Raw genomic sequence first — 25,944 nt, 5'->3', positions numbered from 1 at the left:
CCCCCCAGCTATGGAGACTTACCTTCTCCAGGTCAGCAACCTTGGCCTCAAGGGAACGAACTTGTTCCCTGAGAGCCAGCAGCTCATTACACCGAGCACACACCCATGATTTCTGTCCAGCAGGCAGGTAATCATACATGTGGCACTCAGTGCAATACAGTGGGAAGCCCCCAAACCCTAGCTGGCTTTCTACCTTCAGAACTGCTTTTTTCCATTATTGTTGTTGTTACTGCTGTTACAGGGTTTGTTTAATAAAACTCTGTTACTGGGAGAAGGTAGGGAGTTTATTTAGAGCTTAGTGTTTGTTCGTTGGTTTTAATTTAAAATTACTTACTCTGAGTAGGGAAGGGAAGAGTTTACTGCCCTGGCTTCCTCGCCCTGTTGAGCCTAAAATGAAGCTAGCAAAGAGTGGGTCTTATTTCCATATGAGTATGGGGTTTTCTTTAAACCAAAATTGAAAACCAAGGGATAAGTTGATTTCTTATGCTTTCTTAAACTTGCTATACTTAATGGATTGCTCTCTAGGGTCTAAGACCTGAGCCTAAATTGAAACTAGCAAGGAGTGAGTCTTTTTTATTCTATTTTTTTCTGTGTATATGTTGTTGTTGTTGTTGTTGTTGTTAAGTGATAAGCTGAATTCTTATACTTGGCTTATAGAGAGTGCTCTTTAAGGTCCCAAACCTGGGCCTAAACTGAAGCTAGTGTACACTTTTTTTCTGTTCCTAAGCAGACACCTCCAATACTTGGTCCTGTACAGTGGCTCATATCAATATAGAGCTATGAATTGCCTCCCCCTCCCTTATAGTTTGGGATTAGTTAAAATATGTAGATGGATTCTTTTCAGCTACTCTATAATCTTACAGCAAGAGCTGTAAATTCTCCTGGATTCCCTCCCTGTTATTTAGCTCTCTGCGGTAAGTTTGTAAGTGGTTACTCCTGCAATTTAGCTCCCTTTGCTGTGCCCTGTTTTGGCCTCAGAAGCTGTTTATGAATTTTAGATTATAAATGATTACTTCAGGTAATTAAATAGTTAGTTAGATAAGTTCACTTCTTCTTCGTGGTCTCTGTGCATCACACATATGGGCTCTGCGCCTGCGCGAAGCCCCGCTTCGGGAATCTTCTATAGCTAAGAGGCATTTTGGGCGGGAACCCCTCCCCCTCTACTGCACATATGCAGAGGGGTTCCCGCCCAGATTCCCTCAGTTCTTCTTCGACCGTCTCAGTGACAGCCTCGTCAGGAACGCTTTCCTCTATAATACGAAAATAGCTAAGACTTACCTTCGTTTCTTCCTTTGTTCATATTTCTTTCTCCTTCTACTCTTCTTATCTATTAAATATATATATATATATATATATATATATATATATATATATTAATATTACTACTTTACCTCAGAAATCTCTCCTTCCGATCTTCGCCTGTATGGGCCTCAAGGCCCCGTTTAAAAAGTGCGCCCGTTGCGGCACAAAGCTACCGCCTTCGGATGGACACAACCTCTGTGTAATATGCCTAGGAGAAGGGCACAAGGTTGATACTTGCCCCCACTGCCAAGTATTTTCTAAGCTGACCAGACGCCACAGAGCGGATAAACTAAGGGCTGAGCTGTGGGAAAGGGCACTTAGAGCAGTAGATAAACCTGCCATGGCGCAAGAAGAGCCGTTTGTGCCTCCAGCTCCTGTCCAGCCGACAACAAGTCGAGCTGACCGGCCCCAACAAGACGCTCCTGCTACACCAGGACGGTCTTTAGCTATGGCTGTAGCCAAAAAGCTATCCAAAAAAGCGAGGACGCCAAAATCCTCCGACAGAGCTAAACATAAGAAAAAATCTAAGGCTCATTTGCACGATATCGAAAGAAGGGCGTCGACATCGAAAAAGACGACTGGTCCAGCACGACCGTCGACAGCTCAACAAATACCTATGCAATCGACTTCGACAGTCGACCCCATAACTACAACATCATTATCAGAAGGGGAGATAAGAGATGCTTCCTCTACTCGTAGCAGGGATCTGCTTCCATTGTCCACAGATCAACTGATCCCTTCGCGATCGATTGATTTACCTACTGAGGGACGTCACAGGTCCGAGCACCGAGATCGGGCTTCGAGCCGTTATCGATCTCCGGACTCAGTACGATCCTCGGATTCTCGATATAGAGAGCATGATCAGTACTATCGGAGACAACGTTGCTCCCGATCCCCCTTAAGAGACTGGGAGAGAGAGTCTCAATGGTCGTTGCCAGTTTGCATACTGGTATGTATGCCTAGGAGGTGAGAACTCGAAGATCAATATCGACGGTCACCAACCCAACGCCGGCCTTCGGCAACGGTATCAGCACCAGAGCCGATATCGACAGCTCGTGCAAGCCAAGTGCTTACGCGAGACATAGAATTAAGACAACTACCACAGGCAACTGTGAAACAGCAACCCATGAAAATCAACGCATGGAAATTCAAACGGTACAGATACACTCCTCTGATCACTCCGTGGAAGATTATTGCTCTGATTCGTCATCGGTGGCCTCACCAGCCCCATCAATACCATCACCCGACTCCATAGTCGAAGCACAAGGAGCTGTTTCTCCTTCAGAGGGTCTTGAACATTTTGCCGATATTGCCCAAAGAATGGCCCAATCCTTAGGGATCGAGACAAGACAATCACTAGAAAGGCTTAAAGACCCTGTATTTGAAGCCACCTATACAGAGGCGACAACACCGGTAGCCATCCCCTTCCTCCCTACAATAGCAAGATCTGTTAAAGAGCATTGGAAAGATCCCGCGGCGCTACAACCTTCCTCAAAGAGGCTCGACAACATGTACAGAGTACTGGAAAAGGATGCGGAATTTTTATTTACGCACCCCCAACCAAACTCTATAATTGTCGAGTCAGCGCAAGGACACTCTCAGAGGATGCATACAGCACCAGTTGATAAAGAGGGGAGGCGCCTAGATCTGATGGGGTGTAGATCCTACTCCACAGCAGCCCTAAGCCTTAAAATAGCCAATTACCAGGCTACGATGTCCAGATATCAGCTCTTCCTTTGGGAGAAGATGATGTCTCTATGTGAAAACTTAGGAGACGACCAGAGGGACTAGCTCGAATTTTTCATGCCGAAGCCACCTGCATGGCCCGTCAGCAGATTGCAACTGCAAAACATCAGTCCGATTGTGGAGCAAAAGCCATGGTAGGATCAGTGGCGTTGCGTAGACATGCCTGGTTGAGATCTGCCGGTCTCTCCCAAGAGGCCAGAACGCGCATAGAGAGCCTTCCATTTGATGGATCAGGCCTCTTCAACTCCACAACTGATGAGGCGATGGACACAGTGCAAAAGGCAAGGACAACTGCCAGGAAAATGGGTATCGGAGCAGGACAACAGGGGCAATATTATAAGCCAAGAAAGTGGTACAGACCTGGAAACAAGGCGACACGATACCAGACTGACAGACAACAGCAAAGACAACTTCCAGCAATACAGCAGGGAAGGAGACAATTCCCTGCGTCAAGGCCTAAATTTCAGCGTCGAAGGCAAGATTTCCAACAAAACCGGCGCCTTTGACTTGACACCGACCAACAACAGCAGTACCCCCTTCAGCAACCGTTTGTCAGCATCGATCGAGACTTGGTCCCAAATAACAACGGACAAATGGGTTCTCTCGATAGTCGAAGGAGGATACAGAATAGAATTCGATGCCATACCACCAACGGGTCATCTAAAACGAACAACACCATCAGCGCCTCTACAAGAGGAAGTTCATTCATTGATAAAAAAGGGAGCGATACGGCCAGTGCCGAAGGAACAACTACACCGGGGGGTATGGAGATGGAGGAATTCGTCCCATTTTGGATCTAAGGGACGTAAATTACTACATCACACCGAAAAAAATTCGAATGGTCTCCCTTCCAAATATACTACCACTTCTCACGGAGCATTCTTGGTTCGCCTCCATCGACCTGAAGGATGCTTACTTCCATATAGCCATCCATCCAGACAGCCAACGGTTCCTCCGCTTCATCATCGGCGACCGAGCTTTCCAATACCAAGTGTTACCCTTTGGCTTGTCAACAGCTCCAAGGGTCTTCACGAAATGTATCGCAGTAGTCTGTTCTCATCTCAGAAAACAGGGTATACAAATACACCCTTATATAGATGACTGGCTGGTGGTAGCAGAATCGAAACAAACCCTTCAGCAACCTATCCTCTATGTTCGAGACCTCCTAAACCAATTAGGCCTCTTAATAAATACAGAAAAATCAATTCTCTCTCCAACCAGAAAGATAAAATACATAGGAGCAATCTTAAACTCAAACACTACCAGAGCATACTTACCTGTAGACAGAGCAACTACCATAAGAACCCTGACAATTCAAGTAAGGAGACAACGAATTGTGACCGCTCACACAGTACAAAGACTGTTAGGACTGATGTCTTCAACCACCATGGTGATGGCCCTAGCAAGACTCAAGATGAGAATCTTACAAATGTGGTTCAACAGACAGTTCAATCCTTTGCGAAACGCCAAGAGAACCATCCTTATCCTACCACCAAATGTGGTCAAATCTTTGAAATGGTGGGAAAACCATCACAACCTAACAGAGGGAGTGCCATTCCAACTCTCCACTCCGACCATAGCAATCACAACAGATGCCTCACCCGACGGTTGGGGAGCCCATCTCAATTCCTTAAGAATGCAAGGATCGTGGACGTTAAAAGAAAAGAAAAAGCACATAAACTATCTAGAACTACTAGCTGTCCAAAAGGCCCTCAAGGCTTTCGAGACAAGGATAGCCAACCAACATATACAAATAACCTCAGATAACACAACAACTGTGTTCTACCTCAACAAACAGGGGGGAACCAAATCTCCATCATTGATAAAACGTACCATACACATCTGGGAGTGGTGCACTCGACGCCATATATCCTTGACAGCGGTCCATATAGCAGGGGTGGACAACCAGCTAGCAGACAACCTCAGCAGACATGCGTCACTCGTACACGAATGGAGCATTCATCCTTCGATCATCGACCAGATTTTTCGAACCTGGGGGAGACCACAAATAGACCTATTCACAACGGAAAACAATGCGGTCTGCGACTTCTTCTGCAGCAGAGCAGGAATAGGAAGACGATCACTAGGGGATGCGTTCCTTTACAAATGGGACCACTCCTTCCTGTATATATTCCCACCTTTTCCTCTAATAACGAGGATATTAGCCAAGATTGTCCAAGACAATGCGAATTGTATAATTCTGACACCCTGGTGGCCCAGGCAGAATTGGTTCGCAACATTGTTGAACAGGTCCCGAGGTCTCTATTGGGGGCTGCCCAGGAGAAAGGACCTTCTCTCCCAGCACAAGGGTCAAATACTCCACCCGGATCTACACACGCTCCACATGACAGCGTGGAGGTTAATTCCTCAATATTGAACACTGACTTAACCAGAATTCAAGTGGTCTTGGATGCAGCACTGAAACCTTCCAAAAGACTAAATTATAACAGGAAGTGGGCTGCATTCAATTCTTTTGCATCCGAAAATGATTTTTTTCCTAAAACTTGTTCAGTTCATTGGATCCTGTCATTTTTATTAGTTTTGGTTGACAAGGGTCTGAAAGTTTCTTCGTTAAAGGTATACCTAGCAGCAATCTCCTTTTTCCATGATTGCGTTGAGGGTCTTAAGGTGTTTTCACACCCAACAATTAAACAGTTTTTAAGGGGAGTATCTAACTTGAACCCACCAGTAAGAATTTTTTCTCCTTCCTGGAGTTTGTCCGTAGTGCTACATGCACTATCAAGACCACTGTTTGAGCTGTTAGCAACCACTGATTTACGTCTTCTCACATTAAAGGTTGTTTTCTTAGTAGCAATAACATCAGCTAGGAGAGCAAGTGAACTCTGTGTTCTGAGAATAGATGAACCATATCTTGTTTTCCACTTTGACAAAGTGGTGCTTCGCCCTGACATCCAATTCCTGCCTAAGGTCGTGTCATCCTTCCATGTCAATCAAGACATTGTCCTACCAGCATTCTTTCCATCTCCTTCCACTGCACTGGAGAGAACTCTTCACTCACTAGACGTGAAAAGAGCTTTAGCCTTTTACAAGGATCGTACTGCTCCTTTTCGAAAATCACAACGTTTATTCGTTTGTCATGGAGGGAGCAAGAAAGGCCAACCCGTGTCATCTCAGAGACTCTCCTCCTGGCTGGTCCAGTGCATTACTCTAGCCTATCAGCTGCAAAAATTGGAACCCCCAAAATCGATCAAGGGGCATTCCACCAGAGCTGTCTCTACATCATCTGCCTTCCATCGTGGCATCACCATCCCAGAGATATGCAAGGCAGCAACATGGGCCCGACCAATGACGTTCGTGTCACATTATAAACTCGATGTCAGGTCGAGAGCTGACTGCTCCTTTGGCAGAGCAGTTTTATCATCTGTATTCACCTAAGGACACCAACCCTCCTCTGGTGAGTAAAAGCTTGCTAATTGCCCATATGTGTGATGCACAGAGACCACAAAGAAGAAGGACAGGTTGCTTACCTGTAACTGTGGTTCTTCGAGTGGTCATCTGTGCAGTCACACAACCCACCCACCATACTCCCCTCTTAGTGTCCATTAAGTATTACTAATGCTTTATCAAGTAGTTTTTTCAGATACACCTGAAGGTGTCAAAATTCCTCAGATGAGGCCTACTGGTCTCAGAAGAACTGAGGGAATCTGGGCGGGAACCCCTCTGCATATGCGCAGTAGAGGGGGAGGGGTTCCCGCCCCAAATGCCTCTTAGCTATAGAAGATTCCCGAAGCGGGGCTTCGCGCAGGCACAGAGCCCATATGTGTGACTGCACAGATGACCACTCGAAGAACCACAGTTACAGGTAAGCAACCTGTCCTTACCATTTCTTGTCCAGCTGAATAACTCACTTGTATCCTACGCTTTGTCACTGGGGCTCCTTGTACTTGAAGAATATATATTTTTAGGGACCTCCCCTGACAAACTCCTGTTTGCTCGCTCTGATCGCTCACTCTCTGGGAGCTGACTTCCTTTTCTAGCTTCTAGTTTTGTTGGGGCAGCTTCTCTTCTATGCTCTGCTCAGCTAGGAGTCAGGAAGCAGAATTTAAAAATACAATTCCTCAATTTCTGTCTTCCAGTTGAGGTAATTATTGGAAGAACTACACTGATGTCTCTAAGAGCATTCAGGTTGGAATTGGTAGCTGCTTTGTTTTGTCTCTCTCCGTTTGAAGTATAGAAAAGATATATCATAGATGTTCAGATTGGGTTTCTATTAGCACCACAGAACTGATGATTGTAGTGATGATGTTGAAATAGACCCGATAATTTTATCTGACTCTTTTTCCAGACTACTAGCAATTCAAAGTGGAGATAAAGATTGTAAATATCATTTGGTGAATATGATATTTGGTATTTAAATTCTGAATTGCATTTTATGATAGTTTGGTTCTGGTTTATTTGGATTTCTGCCCTAGTGGATACTATGAGATATCAGATTTGGCAGCTAAAGAAGCCTTGGGCATGATGCTATTGATATTAGGGTGTGTTTTTTCGGGTGTGTGTGTGTGTCTTCTTCAGTTGTGTTAAGCAGGAACTTTAAAAGGATTGGCTGAGATGTTGGGAGGAGGGATCTATTGAGAGAGGAGTGTCCCCCCCTTTTTTTTTTTGCTCAAGACTGGGAGAGTTTCGGATTTTTGCTCAACATGGTCGGGTGAAACAGGTTGCCTTGATTTGAGTCCCGACGGGACATTGTTTCTAGGTAGTAAGGTATTTATTATGGGTCGTCTTCATTCTGACCAGTGTATGATTTGTGTGGTAAACAATAGATCATGTCCTTTGGGATTGCTTTGCCTACAGTATGGAGTGAGAGTGTTCCATTTGCGGAGTTTGGAAATTGGGACTTTAACTTTGGAGGCTGTTTTTCAGGAGAAGTTGCTTTGAGGCGCAGCCTTGAAGGCTTTATGAAATTTTATCCAAGCCGCTGGTCTTTGAAATCGTTTGTAGTTAGAGAGATTTTGTTTTTGACCAGTAGGTGGCGGACATAGAGCCTTTTTTGGCCTTGCTACGCCATTAAGTCCCAGCATAAGAGAAAGAATTACGCGCTTGCGTGATAGAGGCATTTCTGGTAGCGTTGGGAGGGCCTTTGCAAACGCGCATCTACGACTGCTTCTCGGGAAGGTTCCGGAGCTTGTGCGCGTTCTCGTTGCTAGCGAGGCACGCTCTCTCTCTTTCTGTCTGTCTCTCCCTCCTGTCACTCCCCCTCCTCCCGGCTTTGGTGAGTGAGATTTTCCAGCGAGCTCTCCCTGCAGCAGCATTACCAGACGCAGTGCCAGGTAGGGTTTCCCGCAATGGTTCGCTCTGCTCCTAGAAGAGCAGGGATACGGAGGGCCTTCAGTCTTCGCGAGCCCTGGGGTGCTGGGGATGGACTGGAGGGAGGGCGTGAAGTGCACAGGTGCGTGCGGTTACTTAGTGAATGCGCTAGCAATGGCTGGAGAGAGCGGTGTCATGCAGTGTAATAGCTCTCGGCTCGGCGGCTTCGACGCGCAGAATAATTGGGTTTGTATTTCATGTCAGGGAATAGCTTCGTGCAGTTCTTACATTTGACCAAGCTTCCCAGCTATAGCAATTTAAATAGCATTTTTCTTCTCTTTTAACCACACCCCTCCCTCTGAAAAGAGGAGCCCTATTGTAAAGAAATACACACTCGCCACCTGCGAGTGTGCTTGTGACAATTCAAAATCGATTGTCGCTTTATTTGGGCTCCTTTTTATCCCTCAACATTCAATGGAGATTTTTGCAATGCAAAATGGGGCAGCAGGGGTGTGTCTCTTAGGGTAAGCGTAGTTGTATGAAAATGAATGAATGCTTTTTATTAATTGATTTTAAATAAACTGCAGCATTCCATAGAAATTTACTTTGAAATGCAATTTTCACTCATTTTTGGCAATTTGAGGCATTAAAAAAAAGGTAACAAATGAATCCCTTCTCCACTAGTGTTTATAGGTAGATTTTAAGATGCCTTCATTTGTCTCCTTATTTTTCTCTTTCTGGCATCGTCCTCCCCCCCCCCCCCCCCAGGCCGCCCTTCTCTGGCTTCTGACAGGTTTAGTTTCCTGTGGGGAAGATTCATTTTAATTGTGAGGGTGATGGCGAATGATAGGCCGTTGGTACTGCAGTAGGTGTGGATCTTGGAGGGAGAAAAAGGATGGGCTCTCCCCACCCCTTTCATATTGGTGGTGCCATGTTTTGCAGTCCATGTCATATTTCCAGTGTTGCTTAGGAAATTATAATAGTGGGGAAATAGATTGATAGCTTAGGAAAGGAAAAAGATATTCTTTGTTAACATATTTTCATTGTGGAAATGAATAAGGATTGAATGATATATAGGTCATCCATCCTAACAGATGTGTTGCTTTGTTCTGCTATATGGGTCAATATTGTGGGATTTACATTTTGGATTCTAAATTCTTGGGTGTGATGGCAAAACGAATCTGATGAGTTGGGGGGAAATGAAAACAGCCCCTCCTAACTTGGATTTAAATTATCTGGGTCACGTTATGTTAATAGTAACTGTTCTGAGTAGAAATATAGTATGCAGACAGATGCTTCTGGATGCAAATGTGATAGACTTTTTGCTCTGCTTTTTAGAGTATTGCTGGCCCCAAAGATGTTCAGGATGATTGTTCTGTGGCTTCATTGTTTTTTCTCTGTGTGTCTCAAATCGTTTTCTCAAAGAAAAAAATGGATCTGAGTGTAATAGCAGCAGCTGGTCACGCCCCTGCTAGGCTAGAATACATGGATGCAAAGTGCAGTTCTCATTGGGTAAAGACTGTGGTATGCTCCTGTAGTTTGGGTGGGGATGGAGAAGAGAAAAGCCTTTTGTCTACTACCAGAATTGGCATTAAAATAGGTGTTTTGCTGTGATTAATATAGAAACACCTTTTATTATGGATTTTTGCTATAATTGATATGTTCTTTTCCATTCTTTCACTGGCGATTATGGCTAATTATCATGTGCTAGTATAAACTACTATATTGGTAAGCAATACCATTGATTTGTTAACATGTTACTATGAAATAAAAGAATTTTAGGAAAGGATTACTAGGATATCCTTCCTCTTTCTTCAGCCCTTTAAATAGTTGATGTATGTGCAATAACTTTAGTAATCCATGATTACCCACTTCCATAATGTGTAAACACTGTAAGTTTTTTATTTTATGATATCCTGAATGGTAGGTCAGTATTATTATCTCTACATTGCCATTCAGGGCTAAGGGACTAGCTTGTCTAAAGCTACCTGGTGGGTTTGCAACTGAGGTGAGATTTAATGAGGAACTTTTTGACCATTATACCATCTCCCTAAATCATCACTTATTAGGACTTCTTACCTTGTCTCTCTTACTTTGTGAAGGGAAGACTATCATATGAAGATGCCTTCTGTGATGATCCCATTAGAGTTACTGCAGAGATTTCATTTTATTGTAATGAAGCTAGACCTCTCACGACTCTATGACTCCAGAGATACCCAAATTTGACATTCTTCCTTTATATTTTTTTGCAGTAACATTGAGGAAATCCTGCCACCAGGATTATTTTAGCTGAAAAGGCTAAAAGTTTTGAGATCTCTAGAATTGAACAAAAAGCTAGTTCTGTCAGAGATCCTGCTGTACATCCCACCACCTAGAGAGGCCTTCTTGGTCGCAGCATCTTGATTTTGGAACTCTTGAGGAAGGTGACATTGGCTCACTTGTTACTATGCTTTAGACAGATGGTAAAGAGAGTTTTGTGTTGGGTTTTTAATGCTGCTTGACGTTGCTTACTAACCTTAATTTTAATTGTAGCCTTTGGATTTTATTTATAGATGTGCTCTTGTGTTAATTGTTTTACGATAAATTTGAATGCTATTTTTAGTGAATATTGCCCTAGGTGTCTGTTAGGTGGAGGGTGCAATCATAAATTATTAAACAAACAACTAATGCCCCTCAATTTCCCCTGTGATCTCTACCTACTGGTATATCTGAGCTTTCCAGTAAAGTTTTCAAGAGGCACAGACATCCTCTCCAATCCACAACTTACAGAGCGCTCTATTAGGTTTATTTAGAAGTAAGTTCAACTGTGTTTAGTGGGGCTTACTCCCTAGTAAACGTGGCATTTAGGTTGCAATCCTAAATACAAGAAAGTCCAAACTGAAATTGCCACAACATATATGAAATATTGCCTTCAGGTAGTGTTATTCCCGAAGTCAACACTTTTTTCTACATGTCCATCAAGTTGTTTGCACCATATTGAAGCTCTTTTGTTAGGAATTGGTCGCCCTGTGTTGATTGTTCTAATAAAGATTAGCACTATCACAGAACAGATTGGGGAGTCTCTGATAGTGAGGTTCCCCCCCCCCCCGAAGAAAGCTATTGTTGTATCTTGTGCCTTTGAAAGTAAGGTTTGTGCATGCAAATATACCCCCACTCCAATATGTCAATGTTTAATTGTTTTAAATTGGCTCTAACGTTATGGTTCAATGTATTTCATGTGGTATATAGTGATGGGTATATCAGTGATGGGTATGCTTTGAATCTTGTGCAGCCTGTAAGGTTTTACCCCCAGTAAATCTCCAAAGGAACTCCATCTGTCTCAGTTCTGGGTTTTTTTGGGGGGTGGGGGGTAGATTTCATACAAAACCTAAAAGCAAAGCTCAAAAAATGGTGAAGAAAATTATATTATTTGTTGAAATTCATATTATTTGCAAACATATTCAGGTTTCTAATGCATATTTATTTTAGAGCAAACATACTCTTAATCAGGAGCAGTTAAAAATTCAAACCATGTGTCAAAATCTTAACACATACAGCCAAAGCAAGCAATTTAAACATTTTTTTTCTTGGTAAGAGAATGCTTATAGAACTTCAGTGTAAATATATACCCTGAACCATTTTTTTTAAAAAAATTCATTAGTCCTGTAAGAGGGAATATGCCAACTTAATTTGTTTTATAATCTACTGTTTCTGTTGTCAGTCCATTATGTAGATCACTTCTGTTTGTTCTGAAAAAGAGAAGAAACCCTTTTAGTAAGGATTATTGGGATTGGGTCCAGACTGAGTCATGCTTAGAGGAGACCCATTGAAACTCAACTCCCATTGATTTCAGTGTGTCTCCCCTAAGCATGACTAAGTCTGGATCCAATTCATTGCATTTTGTTGTATGCAGAAGACCTGGCATCTCCAGTTAAAATAATTTGGTGGGTTCCTCTGAATAAGAGGTGATATGGAAGATCCTGGAGAGCTACTGCTGGAGTACATGGACAGATACTATGATCTTGTATAAGGCAGCTTCATATGTAAAGGAACAGTGGTCTAAAAGACAGAAAAAACAAACCTAGACCTTAAGTGTCCACAGTGGAAAATATATTCAGTTGTTACCATTTTTCTCATGACTGACAATTTTCTTGTTTGGGGAGGGTGCTTACAAGGCACTTCATTGAAGAATATCATCATATACGTACTTTTCATACTGTCTTCAGGAATATGCCCTTAAACTGGCACTTAATCCCAAGATTCAAAAGTCATACCTGATTTCCTTTGCTCTTTAGTAGTCTTTCTAAACCCTATGCAAGGAGGTGAAAAAAGAAAAAATGGGTTTCGAATAACTAATTTCAAAAGGACTTTCAGTACTGAACATTTTATAAATTTGTTTCCTTGGATGTCAAACTAATTCTCTAATTGAAATAAGCAATTTGAACAATGGATACCAAAATGAAGAAATCTTAAAGTACTTTCTTTCAAAAGTAGTGGACAAAACTCACATTTCACACTTTAAATACAGAACTGTTTGTTTCTTTATTCATTAACAATATATTACACTTAATATGAAATATATTGTCTGGTTGTTGTTTTTTGTAAACCGCTGTGGTTGGTGCTAGGAAGATGGTATAGAAATTCAATAAATAAAATCTCCAGAAATGTTAAAGAAAATGCTCAGCCAGTGGTTTTCCAACCCTGTTCTGAATATTTGCACTTACTTTCCCTGATGTGTTTTTATAAGGATACAGGGTACAATTCTATGGCCCCTGGGATAGAATCCCAGATGCCTTAGGGTAGACATCAGATTGTGGAAAGGAGGGAGGATTGGGGGCATGGCTTGGGCAAAGCAGGAGGGCTATTTTACAGCATGGTAGCACCGACTTTTCCTGTGCTATTAATATGGGAATCCAATTGTTGTGTTGGACTCCTGATAGGTTTTAGTCAGCAGGGCAGAAATGTGTGTGTGTTTTAAGCTACTTCTCTCACATTGCAAGCAATTGGAAGGAAATAATTTCGACTAATGGCATATTTGGTCTTCAACTTTCCCCACGTTGGGGGAGGTCCCTCACCATATCTCCAACACAGTGGTCTAAATTATTTTGCTCCTATTGCTTGCCATTACCAAGGCAACAAAGGGATTTATTTATTTATTTATTTGTGGGATGCCCCACCCTTCAATTAAAAAAAAATCCAGTTTACAGAAGTCTGAAAGCACAAAATAAATTTAAAATATATAAACTATGCTTAAAAAAAACAAAAGTCATAATAAAATCAACTAACCCAGCTAAGATAGGATTGAGAAAATAAATAGGCCTTTGTAAAAGGCGCTGGATTGGAATTGAGGTAGGTGCCAGGTAAGCTTCAATGGAGAGAGTATTTTGCAACTGAGTCATCACCACTGAGAAGGCCCTTACGTTGGTAGTTGATGCTGTACTTTTGATGGTGGAGGAACGAAGAAGAGCCTTATATGAGGGACAAGCAGATGTGGTGATAGGAGATATTTCAGGTACATGAAGATGTCTAAATGTCAAAACTAGCGCTTCAGATTCAGCCTGGAAGCCTGTGCAGCTGCTGAAGCACAAGTGTTATATGATCATAATGACTGGTCCCAGTTAGTAGTGCAGCATCTGTGTTTTGAACTAATTGAAGTTTCCAAACAGTCTTCAGAGGGACCCCCACTTATAAGACATTATATAAGCTTGACCTGGAGAGTTATCAGAGCATGGAGAATTGTATTGAGAGGCTGTCTCTGTCCAGGAAGAGTCTCAGCTGGTAAAGCAGTCTAAGCTGGTAGAAGGTGCTCCATGCCCCAAAGGAAACCTGTGATTCCAGTGATGGAGATATATCAAGGAATACCCCCCTGCCCCCAATTGTGAAACTGTTCTTTCCAAGGGAGTTCACCTCCATCCAAGTCTCATTGAATACCACTCACTGGAGAAGATGAACTGCCACAAATAGCACCTCTGTCTCCTCTAGATTTTCCTTCAATTTATTGGTTCTCATCCAGTCCATTACTAAGCTCAAGGACTGGTTAAGCATGTCTGCTACTGAATGAGATGAAAAAGAGAAATAAAGCTGGTTGTCATCCACATATTGATATGACCTCATCCCAAATCTGGATTTCTGCTTCTCTGGCAGTGTATGAGATCAGTAAGGATCTCTTTTACTCCATTGCCAGAAATATCTCATCAGAAAGACTTGTGAATATAGCCTTACTTGGATAAACTGACAAAATATAGCTTCAGTCATGTAGACCTTCACATTAGAGCAAATCCCATCTAGCCTGCGGTGAGACCAAAGAACATACAAGCCCATGTGTAGTTTAAAAATGGAGCTATTGGTAATTTGCAAAATTTCTTGTGGTGGTCCCAATCCCAGAAACTACAGTGGGGTGCCAAGTAGGTGGGTGATACATTATTACAGAGAAATAAAAGAGGGCCACCTTTGCCAGTTCATATCAAAATCTGTTCACAGTCAGTCAATGGAACTGTACCAGACTCTGGTGCTAAGGAGCGACAACTGCCACTATTCCATAGAGAGGAGTATATGGTAGTCTGCTGTTTTGCCACCTGTTTAGCTCTGTGCATGAACATGTGCATCAAGAGTGTGGAGAAGCTGGCTGGGTGGGTGCAGGTAAAAGTAGGAGGCTTTCAAGTTACTTCCACCCCTGCTCAAGGCTGCCTGTGAAGTGGAAGTAGTGCTTTTTGAGGGCTGAGTCCTGGCATCAGCAATTGGTGGTGGGCTCCTTGTGGGTGTATTGGCCCTGGTAGGTACCTGAAAAATGCTGATTCCTGATGCTTGCCCAAAACCTTACAAATCCAGGGGCACAATTCTATTCAGTCCTAGAAATGGTCTTTATTTCAGGATGCTCAGAATCCCCTGAAAGCAGGATAATAGTAACACAAAGATAAGCATTTCTCCCTGTTCCTGAGTTGGATTCATGAGTTTGAGAGGATTGTCAGATGGACAAGTGTGTGGCTGGCCCTAAGTGCTAGTACTGAAAATACATTCTTGGACTAAATGTAAGGTTTTGGTGAGATTCTTAATTTTTCCCTCCAATTAAGCAAGAAGGATGGGAACCTCAGGCCAAATTTGGCCCTTCTAAGTTCCCCAGATTGCCACCCTCCTTCCCTGCCCCAACCAATTATTTTGTTTTCCAGCTTTTATGCAGTTTTTCACCCATTCTAAGGGTTGAAATGTGCCTCCTGAGGCTTAGTTACTAGCAGTAAGAGCTCCTTTCAATCGAAATGGAAAAAGTATTTGGGTAAGGAATTACCTCTATTGGGATTTTCTCCCAATGTTTTAATAGCTTTAGGCTACTCAAATGCCAAGGCAGCTGTCAAACAGAGAATCTGGGATATTGTATTGCAAGAGCATATAAGCTCTTATGCCAGTCCCTTAAGAAATAAGACGTTTGAGTCAAGTGCTTATCTGACCGATCTGACTTTCCCTAATTATAGAAAAGCTTTTACTTTGGCCAGATTCGATGTTCTACCCCCCAAATTTTTGGAGGGGAGTTTTCAGGGAATACCATTCCAAGACCGTCTATGCCCCTGTAATAACGGGGCTGTTGAAATGGTGAGTCATGTACTTTTATACTGCTCCTTTTATCGAGATCTTCGGAATGATCTTATTCTACCTATTTTATATAAATATCTAGGTAGAACTACAAAATTTTTTATTTCCTTATTACTCATGGCTAAGATTCCTTATATTACCAATAAAGTAGCTAAATTTTGTGCAATTGCAAAAACATGCCATACCTTTTTAGCCCACAAGTGTATCTTGTGATTTAGACGGATTTGCTGATATAACTGTTATGAACTCTGACTCTCTAGATGTAGGTAGGTGCAATGTGTTAATGTATTTTGTATAGAGTGTTTGTCAAATGTATTGCTGGTATTGGTCAATGACTGTAATAAAATATATTCATTCATTCATTCAGCAGTAAGAGACTTACATTAGGCATTTGGCTCCTTTGCCTGATTGTGGTGAAGAGTTCTGGAGAACCCGAAAGCTTGCACATTGTGGGGTTTTTATTGGCCCTAATTAAACTATTGCCCAACTGTGGATTTTGAATTTTCTCATGGACCAACACGGCTATCTGGTTTTTAATTATTATTTGCTGTGATCTATACAGAATTCTATGGTTAAGGAAAGTAAAATCCCTTTAAAAATAAAACAAAACTAGCACATAGAAGAGAATGCCTAAGGTATAGCATTTAAATCACCCTTTGGAATGTCAGACATCATCATGTCTTTCCTGCTGCTTTTCATAGAGGCTCCATTAAGGGAATGGAAAGAGGAGGGGCCTCTGATTCAAAGGCTATTCAGCTAAGTGCAGGCCTGTTTGTGTATTTCTTTTCTTATGAAAGCCTGCATTCATTGAGGACAAGCATCCAAGAACCAAAGTGTCTATTGACATTTTACAGAAAGATGCAAGTATTACTGATAGAGTATATTATGTGTACATTTAAATTTGGAACTTTAAGTGATGTTGCTATAAAGAACTAGGTTAAAATTTGAGGGACTGGTTTCCTTTACTCCATTTGGCCAATGGTTTGGAAGTATTTTGCATTAGTGGTAAAATAATGATGTAGGGTTACAGAACCATATTATCTAGTTTCTGGCTTAGATTTTGGAATCCTAAGAATCTTGGGTTTCATTTAAAAATAAATAAATTCTATGTTCCATAATTACATTTTTAAAAGTCAGGTGATTCAGAAACAAAGGTTCAATAGAATTGAGAAATTTTTGTCCCCTGTAAAACTGAACAGAGCCAAAAGAAGCTGTGCCAAGAAAGAAAGAAAGGTTTAAAATTAAATTCTCTGAATCATAAAAGCAAAATAGTTTTTAAATATACCTTTAACTGTGGTTCAGAATCTTAGGTTTCCACGTTACAGAATTTGGATTTTTGTTCAGAGTATGTACATCCCTAATTATTTTATTTATTTATTTATTTTATTTACACTTATATACCGCCCCCATAGCTAGAGCTCTCTGGGTGGTTTACGGATTAGGAATAACATAATGGCCATTAAAGGAATTCTAGGCTATATTTGTAATAATGTAGAATTCCAAAATCTATAACTTTATTATGCCAGAAAAAAGATTATCAGACATGTCAGAACTTTTCATTAAGCAAGGTGTTTGAAAAAGCAGATTTGGTAGGGGAAAGGGGAATGGGAGAAAAACAACAACCCTGACTTAGTAATGAAGTCACAGTGGCTGCATTCGGACAACGCAGTAGTCAGTCATGTGTTAATAGTCAACTCCACGGTTGACTATTTAGGGGTACCCCCCACACAACATGATAGTATTCAACCATGGAGTTGACTATTAACACATGGCTGAGTATTGATAATCCCTGCCCACCTCCTCTCTTCCCTCCCCACTGAGTGGCGCCATTGGTTCCAATGAGAATCGCTCTTTGTGCTGCGTCCCCCCACTGTCAGTTCCTGGTGCCGTGCTCTCCTCCTCCTGTTCCAATTGTGGGGGGACCCAACACAAAGCAGGTTTCTCATGGGACATGCCATCCCTGGGTGGGGCATCACGTTCTACGGCTCCTCACATACTTCCTGGGATGTGCACAAATGGAGATCGGGGAGAGGTGTAAAGATCTTTCCTGCGGCTGCAACGTCCAACCGTGAGAGGACACCCGCCCCCACCTAATATCTGAAGGCCATTTGTGGCTGTCGGGGTGGAGCACAGAAGGATTTCTCTTTCCTGCTGCTACAATGTCAAGCCGCAGCGAAAACCCATCCGTGGTTTGACTTTGCAGCCGCAGGAGAGATCCATACACCCTTCCTTTTTGATAATCCATTTGCGCTCACCCCCTAGATGTACAGGAACACTTCAAAGAAAAGTGTTGGCCTCGAACCGTTTGCCATTTACTTCCTAAGAATGTCTCTTGGTAATAAAGATAGCAGGTGGCTATAAGCCAGTAGTTCTAGTCTTCTGAAAGAAATCTTAATAATTAATAAACTCATACACCAGCTTCATGAGCTTCACACTTTAACACTTCACAAGTGCAGGGGGAGGTGTCTGTGGACACCTATGTTGCTTATTCCTGCTTTATAGGTTCAGCAGGGTGAGTAAAAGGGGCCAATGCTAGCCTAGGGTTTCTTCCTGTTCAAACAATTTTCTTTTAGTGGGTTTAAAAGCCACATGTATTTGGAGTAAAAGGAAACATCTTGTAAGTCTTAAAAAATTATAACAGAGCAAACCACCTTTATAAAGCATGTGAACCGCCCAGAGAGCTCTGGCTATTGGGCGGTATAGAAATAAAATCTTATCTAAACTGTTGGGCAGCCTGCCTGAGCTCTTTCAAGGGGCTCTAAAGAAGACTGCTGTGAAGAAGGCAAACTCCTTGTTAGGCATTATTAGAAAAGGAATTGAGAATAAAACTGCCAGTAATATCCTGCCTTTATACAAATCTATGGTGTGACCATACTTAGAATGCTGTGTACAGTTTTGGTTACGACACCTAAAAAAAAAAGATACTGTAGAGCTGGAAAAAGAGCTGAAAAGGATAACTAAAATGATCAAGGGACTGGAGCATCTCCCCTATGAGGGAAGGTTACAATAGCTGGGATTGTTCATCTTGGAAAAAAGGAGGCTAAGGGGAGACTTGATAGAGGTGTACAAAACGATGCATGGTGTGGAGAATGTGATAGGGGTCATCCCATGAAGCTGATTGGTTGGAGATTCAGGACAGATAAAAGGAAGTACTTGTTCGCACAGCACATAGTTAAACTCTGGAATTCACTACCACAAGATGTGGTGATGGGCACTAATTTGAATGGCTTTAAAAGAGGGTTGGAGAAATTCCTGGAGGAGAAAGGTATCAATGACTACTAGTTCTGATGGCCAAGTGCAACAACCTTCATTATCGGAGGCAGTAAGCTTTTATACACTAGTTGCTGGGGAACATGAGTGGAAAAATGCTGTTGCATTTGATGACAGGTGGTTGGCCACTGTGTGAACAGAGTACCAGACTAGATGGGCCCGTGATCTGATCCAGCATAGCTCTTCTTATGTTCTCTACTTGATTTGTTTTTTAATCTAACTATATTGTAAAAAAATTGTTTTTCTACATCGATCTGTGGCTTAGGCAGTGAAAAGTACTGTGTGGTCTCTCAGGTTGCATGTACACCACTAAAACACTTTGGTGCAATTTGCCATGTAGACAATGAGGGGAAATGGCAAGTTTTTAATCCTCAGGTTTGCAAATATAAATTTGACAGGAAAAAAGATAAAACAATTGAAAAAGTAATTAAGAAGACTTGTACCTAATTTCTTCTGCTGATTAATGTGCAAAAATCACCTGAAGACATGCTGCCAAATTTTAAAGCAGAAGAATCTTGGCCTTGTTTCTGCCTTTATTTAAAGCACCAACTCCAAAGTTTAACTATACTTTACTTCTCCTCTCAAAGGGGACCTGAAAAGAACTTGAATTAAAGAATTGAATTCTGAGTGAGTTGTGTGATTTTATGGACAACCATGAATGAATCTTCACTAACATGAGACTTTGGAGAAATGTTATTTTGGGCTGGATCTGAACTGGGTTGTGATTTTATGCATATAGTATGTGTATTAGCAGTCTTTCATTTTAAATATAAATCTCATTTCATAATACCTTGTTTTTAGAACAATAAACTTCAATGCAATTATATACACAAAAGCCCATCAGCCCATAAGTCAACGTTCCTGTGTTGCCTACCCTGGGGAACCACATCTTGCAATATCAGCAACTGAAGACAAATCAGTGATCTACCCAAATGGATATTATTCCTACTTCATAGAGCAGGATTGGGCAACAAAGTTTGGGTTGTGGGGCAGATGAACTATCCACAGCCCCCTCTAAACCAAATGATGACAGGGGTGTGACCATGTCCCCTGATACCATTTAGTTCATGTCTGATGCTCTGGGTGAATGATCCACCTGACATGTCAGTCAGGAACCAACTTCATTGCACCTGGGGTTTCTCCCATTGGGGAGGCCCTTGTGCAGCAAAGCTGCCCCAACCAATGTGATGGGTATTTACATTTGTAAACCGCCCAGAGAGCTTCGGCTATGGGGTGGTATATAAATGTAATAAATAAAATAAAAATAAAAAATGGGTATATAATTCTCATGGCATGTCGTCTGGGGGCATTGCCTCCCTGCACCTTCTCTCATTGAGGAGAGGATGTGGGGCACTGGGGCAGGCAAATCTGAGCTGGCCAGGCTCCTGACTTTGCTTGTTCTTCTCTTTCCCCTCAAGGAGAAGGATGAGCAAAACCCACTCATTTGGTGCTTGCAGGAGTTTCTGAAAGTGCCATGCAAGGGTGCAGTTGGCTTTGTTCTTTGCCTTGTCCATGAGGAAGCAGCCAAAGATGAGCACCGCTGTTCAGCTGCACAGCTGGCTTCATGCTGGTTTCCCATTTCCCACATTGGGAATGAAAAAGAGGAGCAAAGTGCAGTTGTCCAGCCGCTTGCAGGGGTTTCCCCTATGTGCTGCTCATTCTCCCGTTGGGAGGGGGAGGGGGAGCAGTGGCAGGGAATACCTGGGATTCCCTGGCTTTGGGAGAAGATGGGGAGAGATGCCCTTGTTAGATAACAAGGGCATCTCTCCCCTCCTTCTTCCAAAGCCGGTTATGGCCTCCAGGCTGGGGGCAGAAGGGATGTGACTGGAGCGAGCCCAAGCCTTGAAGGCCAGATGGGCACCCTCTGCAAGCCGGATTAAGCCTGTGGGATGGAGGTTGCTCACTCGTGTTATAGAGTATGACTGGGCTATCATGCAACTTAGGTAGAAATGATTTACCTGAGAGTAAACCACACTGAACACGGGGATTGACTTCATAGCAGAGCGGTTTCACGTATAGAGGCACACTCACACAATGTTGCTATTTTACAATAGCACTAGATCAGGAGTACAGCTACTTTTCTAAACTGTTGTGCGCTAAAGTTGCTGTACTCCTGATTTAGCCTATTGCAAAATAACGTCATTGTTTGAGTGTGCCTCTCAGCCCATATGTAAAACCGCTCTGTTAAGAAGTCAATCCCCCTGCGATCAGTGTGGCCTGCTCCTGGCTAAGCCTGAGTGTGATCGCAGCCTTCCCTCCTATCTTGGTTATCTCAGCCTCTCCCGGAGAGCGTTTTGATTACCTTCCGTCCTTTCCCTCCTTTGCAGTCACCCAGTATTGTGAATACTTGCAACAGCATAACTGCGGTTTTCTGAATGGGAAAAAAGGCTACATACTGTGAATAGGCAAAGCAGCAAGTGCCCTACTGTGAATGCTTGTGAATGGGAAGCAGTGCTAAGTGGGAAAAAGCCTGTGTCCAAAAGCGCCGCACCCGTCAAACAGGTCACAGAAATAGGCATGCCCAGTATTTAATGTGGGTGGTGGTGGTGGTATGGGGCACACTGCAGCTGAACTGATCACGTTTAAGAAAACCAAAACACTGTAAGCACTTGCAAACGACCCTGAAGTGCTCTGCCTCCATACTAAAACTCCAGTGTAGATTGGCCTTTGGTCAACAGAGCAAAACAAGCTACTTCCTGCTAATGCTCTTAATTCCAGCTACTGTTCTGGTTCCAGCAGGCATATTGAGTTGAAGAATACACACTCGAGATCTGATTCTTGGTATGGAGCCCTGGCTTGTAGCAATGTACAAATTTCTACACATGATCATACATTTCTATATCTGCAAGGAATAGAGGGCAGTGCCAAATAGATTATTCTAATTTATAGATGTGGGGTGGTATAAAAATGATGTTAATAAAATAAATAAATAAATCAGGGAAATGGCGTCTATGGGAATGGTGCGCTTATATGATGCTGTAGCAGACACTGTGAGCAGAACTGTACTTGTATTTGAGTTTCCTGATTAAAAAACAAACTACAATTGATATGATTGATGAGATACATAAAAGAGGTAAAAATAGCCAAGGCAGAAAGTGGGTGACTTGCTTGAACTTATTTTATGAGATCATGCTGAAGCCAGCATGCCCAAGTCCAATATTCATTTACTGCTTTTTAAATCCTTCAAATCTCAAAGATACAGAGTGGATTCCTACAAGAAACAAAACCCAAGATATAAATAAAATTAAAAATATAAATGTATCTCAGATAGCAAATCAATTTCTACAACATTAAAAAAAAGCCAACCCAAACCCGTCTGACAGCCATTCTGTATCGCATCTCTATGTTCTGTGCCTTGGTGTTTCTCAGTAGCCAGGAAAAGAAGAAGCCAGGTCACCATGCCCATAATAAGGAAAGGAAACTGAAACAAAATTCAAAGGTGTACCTGCCTCTTATTATCCCTACCCTAAGGTAGTCATGTCTTTATGAATTCCCATTGCTAGGGCATGGACTCCATGTACATGTAGGAGGTGGGTTGTAGGTGAAACCGGATTGCAAAATGCAATCATGCTACCTACTGATACAAACTAGGAACACAGAGTTAGAACTGGACTACTGTTGTGGACTGAACTCTTGCAGATAGAAGTTATTTGTGGCCTTGGGACAACACAAGGATCATAACTCGAAGCTTCTTTGTAAGTTTATTATAGTTGAGTTTGCTCTCTGTGCCTTTTATTATTATTTAATACTATTCTCCATAGGCAGAAATTGCTATTAATAAACTTTCACAAGAGAAGACATGCAGATAATTCTTTTACTTGCAGCTGTTAAAAGTTATCAACTTTTTCAGAAGCCTTAACTTTAAATTCTTGAGAGAGGCTGTTCACCAAAAAGCATAGTAATTGAAACTTGCAGCAGACTGGATATCCTACTTGGGACTTGCTTATACGACACAGTAAATTTGAAGGGAGTTCACTTTATTCCCAGATATTAAAATGGTGACTTAAGAATAATGCTTTTCAAATTTTTGACAATTGTGTAACAATTCATGTAGTATACATTTGCTGTAAACCACATGGTGATTTTTAATTTGTTTACTTGCCCTATAAATAGTGTCAAATGACATCCCATTTAAGAACAGGATGAGAGCCAATATGATCATGTGAGATATATCGTTACAGTGGTTTATTTTAAGTGGGAAAGCCCCTCCTTCCAACATGAAAATCTTGTTAAATGCATATTTATTTATTTTTCTATTCTGTCTCAAATAAACCAATGCAATCGTTTTAACTCTTGATTGAGGGAGTCCAGTTTTCCTTATAACACCCGGAACAACATTGTTCTGTGCATGCTAGAAGTACATCGTTCTCTATGTTATAGATGGCCAACTAACAGTTTGTGGGCCACATCCGGCTTTCCAGAGGGCAGAATGCTGGACATGGACTTTAAATCTTTGTTCTTTCTCTTTTTGGAAGACATTTAGCAAGCCGCCTTCATCCAGCTTCAATTCTTGCAATTTGATTTATATGTTCCTGGAAAACATTAGTCTTAATCATCTATCTTGAAGACTCCTTGGCTGTAAAGCACTTTTGTAAGGAAATATAATAGTGGAAAGAAGCTTGCTAAAATCATACTTTTTCTGGGGGTGCCTACTGCTAGGGTGGGTATGAGTGCTGTGCTCTGCTTGGTATGGATTGGGTAGTCAACATATTGGAGTAAGTTGTATGAAAATCATGCATTGCAAAGCAGTTGGCAGGAGCTACACAGGGACATTTGTTTTATAATATTTTTGTCTTCCTTTTCTAGATAGTCTTTGTGACAGGATGGCTGACCAGCATCAGGACTTCAATATGACAGATGACCATTTGGTGAGCCAAGCTAGGTGGAACCAGACAGGTGAGTCTTATCGGGTGGGAGACAGGAAGGAGCTTCTTCCACAGGGCTTGATCCAGGAGGATGGCATTGCACAGTATTTAAAAAAATGGAGAAAAGCGATCTATGGGGATGCAGCCTGGAAGTGTAAATGAATTGAGGAAAGGTTAGTCCATGAATAAGAGCCTCGTGTGGCGCAGAGCGGTAAAGCAGCAGTTTCTGCAGCTGAAACTCTCCCCATGGCCTGAGTTCGATCCCAGCGGAAGCTGGTTCTCAGGCAGCCGGCTCGGGTCGACTCAGCCTTCCATCCTCCCAAGGTCGGTAAAATGAGTACCCAGCTAGCTGGGGGAAAGATAATAATGGCCGGGGAAGGCAACGGCAAACCACCCCGCTATAAGGCCTGCCAAGAAAACGTCAGCGAAAGCTGGCGTCCCTCTAAGAGTCAGTAATGACTCAGTGCTTGCATGAGAGGTTCCTTTCCTTTCTTTCTAGTCCATGAATGCTAGTCAAAAATGCCATTGCCCATGTTTATGTTACTTGCTGTCCATGTTTTGTGTTCAGTAGTTAAGACATTTCCTGTTTTGGAGACTTGGCACTTAAAAGTTGAGGCTATGAAAACCATAATGCCAAATGGACCCTTACTACTGAATCATTAAGCATATTGCAAATAAACTATACATCCTCATGACTGATAACTTACATTTTGTACTATAATAATAATCCATAGTTCTTGTCCCAGCACTGGAGAAGCACAGTCAATCAGTCTTTATTTACAGTCAACAGGCCATTAATACATGTGAAGTGCACACTTATTAATAAAAATACTTGTTAATAGAAAAGGAAGGATACAAAATCTGTAAAAACACTAATCAGTAAATTTAAAAGAAATAAGCAATCATGAATGGTCTAATGAGAATAGCCAGATTCAGAAATTTGGCCACTTGCCCAGTAATTGACTTATTGGTGCCCTGGAATAAATAGTCATAAGGGACACAGTTGAGCAACCAGGGAAAATCTGTACAATAGGGCATACTAGGTCTTTTCTGACTTGGTAATAACTGCAGTAGAACAGAACATGCAAGATGGATTCCACCTTGATGTTGTTACAGAGCAGCATCAGTTATTCATTGGGATTTTGTTAAATCTGCCCTCTACTAGTTTGGAGGGGGTAAACATTAAACCTTGCTAAAGAGAATGCCTTCCTATATTTGGTGATGGTTAGCCATACTAAGGGCGTTCCATCTCTACAGGAGTGGCCTTGTAGATCCAATGACTGAGGGGAACATGATCTCTATGTAGATCCTTGGAGCACCTGATAGTTTATGTCCAGTAATCTCTGCTTGACAGCCGATTTGGCAGTTTCTACATCCATGGATAATAAATAAGGGGGTGAAAGCGCAGTGAAGCCCAGTCAAAATTGTTACTGAATCCAGTTCTGCAGCTAATAGTAGAAGGAAGCTGTATAAAACAATTTGCCTCTATAGGTATCATAGTAGGTTTTGTGAGTGTTTTTTTTTAAAAAAAAAATCAGCTTCTTACTGGTTCAGATCAGACATTCCCTTCCCTTCTTCCTATATTGTAGTTTATCAAGGCAGGACCAACCATCAGACACAGTGTACCTCCTGCCTTTCTGCTTTATGCACTTATCTAGTTCTCTGTTACATATGAAATGGAGAACTGTGGTTAACTTAGTCAGTTTATTAACTAGGATCTTAAACCACCATAATTGAAGATTCTGGCTAATAAATTGACATTAAGCGTTTTCCCCTTTCAGATATCATAGAATCATAGAATAGTAGAGTTGGAAGGGGCCTATAAGGCCATTGAGTTCAACCCCCTGCTCAATGCAGGAATCCTCCCTAAAGCATACCTGACAGATGGTTGTCCAGCTGCCTCTTGAAGGCCTCTAGTGCCGGAAGCTTC

The 25,944-nt window shown here is 42.0% G+C and overlaps 1 protein-coding gene across 5 annotated transcripts in view; it reads left to right on the top strand.

Annotated features, from left to right (window-relative positions):
• Positions 1 to 25,944, top strand: part of MAPT (microtubule associated protein tau) — a 182,222-nt gene that overhangs the window by 39,019 nt on the left and 117,259 nt on the right. For all 5 annotated transcript variants that reach the window (XM_063138303.1, XM_063138300.1, XM_063138299.1 and 2 more), the window contains exon 2: positions 23,956 to 24,045. In XM_063138303.1, coding sequence (XP_062994373.1) covers positions 23,956 to 24,045 — 90 coding nt within the window. The remainder of the gene's footprint in view (positions 1 to 23,955; positions 24,046 to 25,944) is intronic.

This window comes from Elgaria multicarinata, chromosome 11, assembly GCF_023053635.1.
Source record: "Elgaria multicarinata webbii isolate HBS135686 ecotype San Diego chromosome 11, rElgMul1.1.pri, whole genome shotgun sequence".
In the NCBI taxonomy this organism is placed as follows: Eukaryota; Metazoa; Chordata; class Lepidosauria; order Squamata; family Anguidae; genus Elgaria; species Elgaria multicarinata.
Note: the sequence above shows the minus strand (reverse complement) of the source record. Positions and strands in the feature narration are given on the sequence as shown.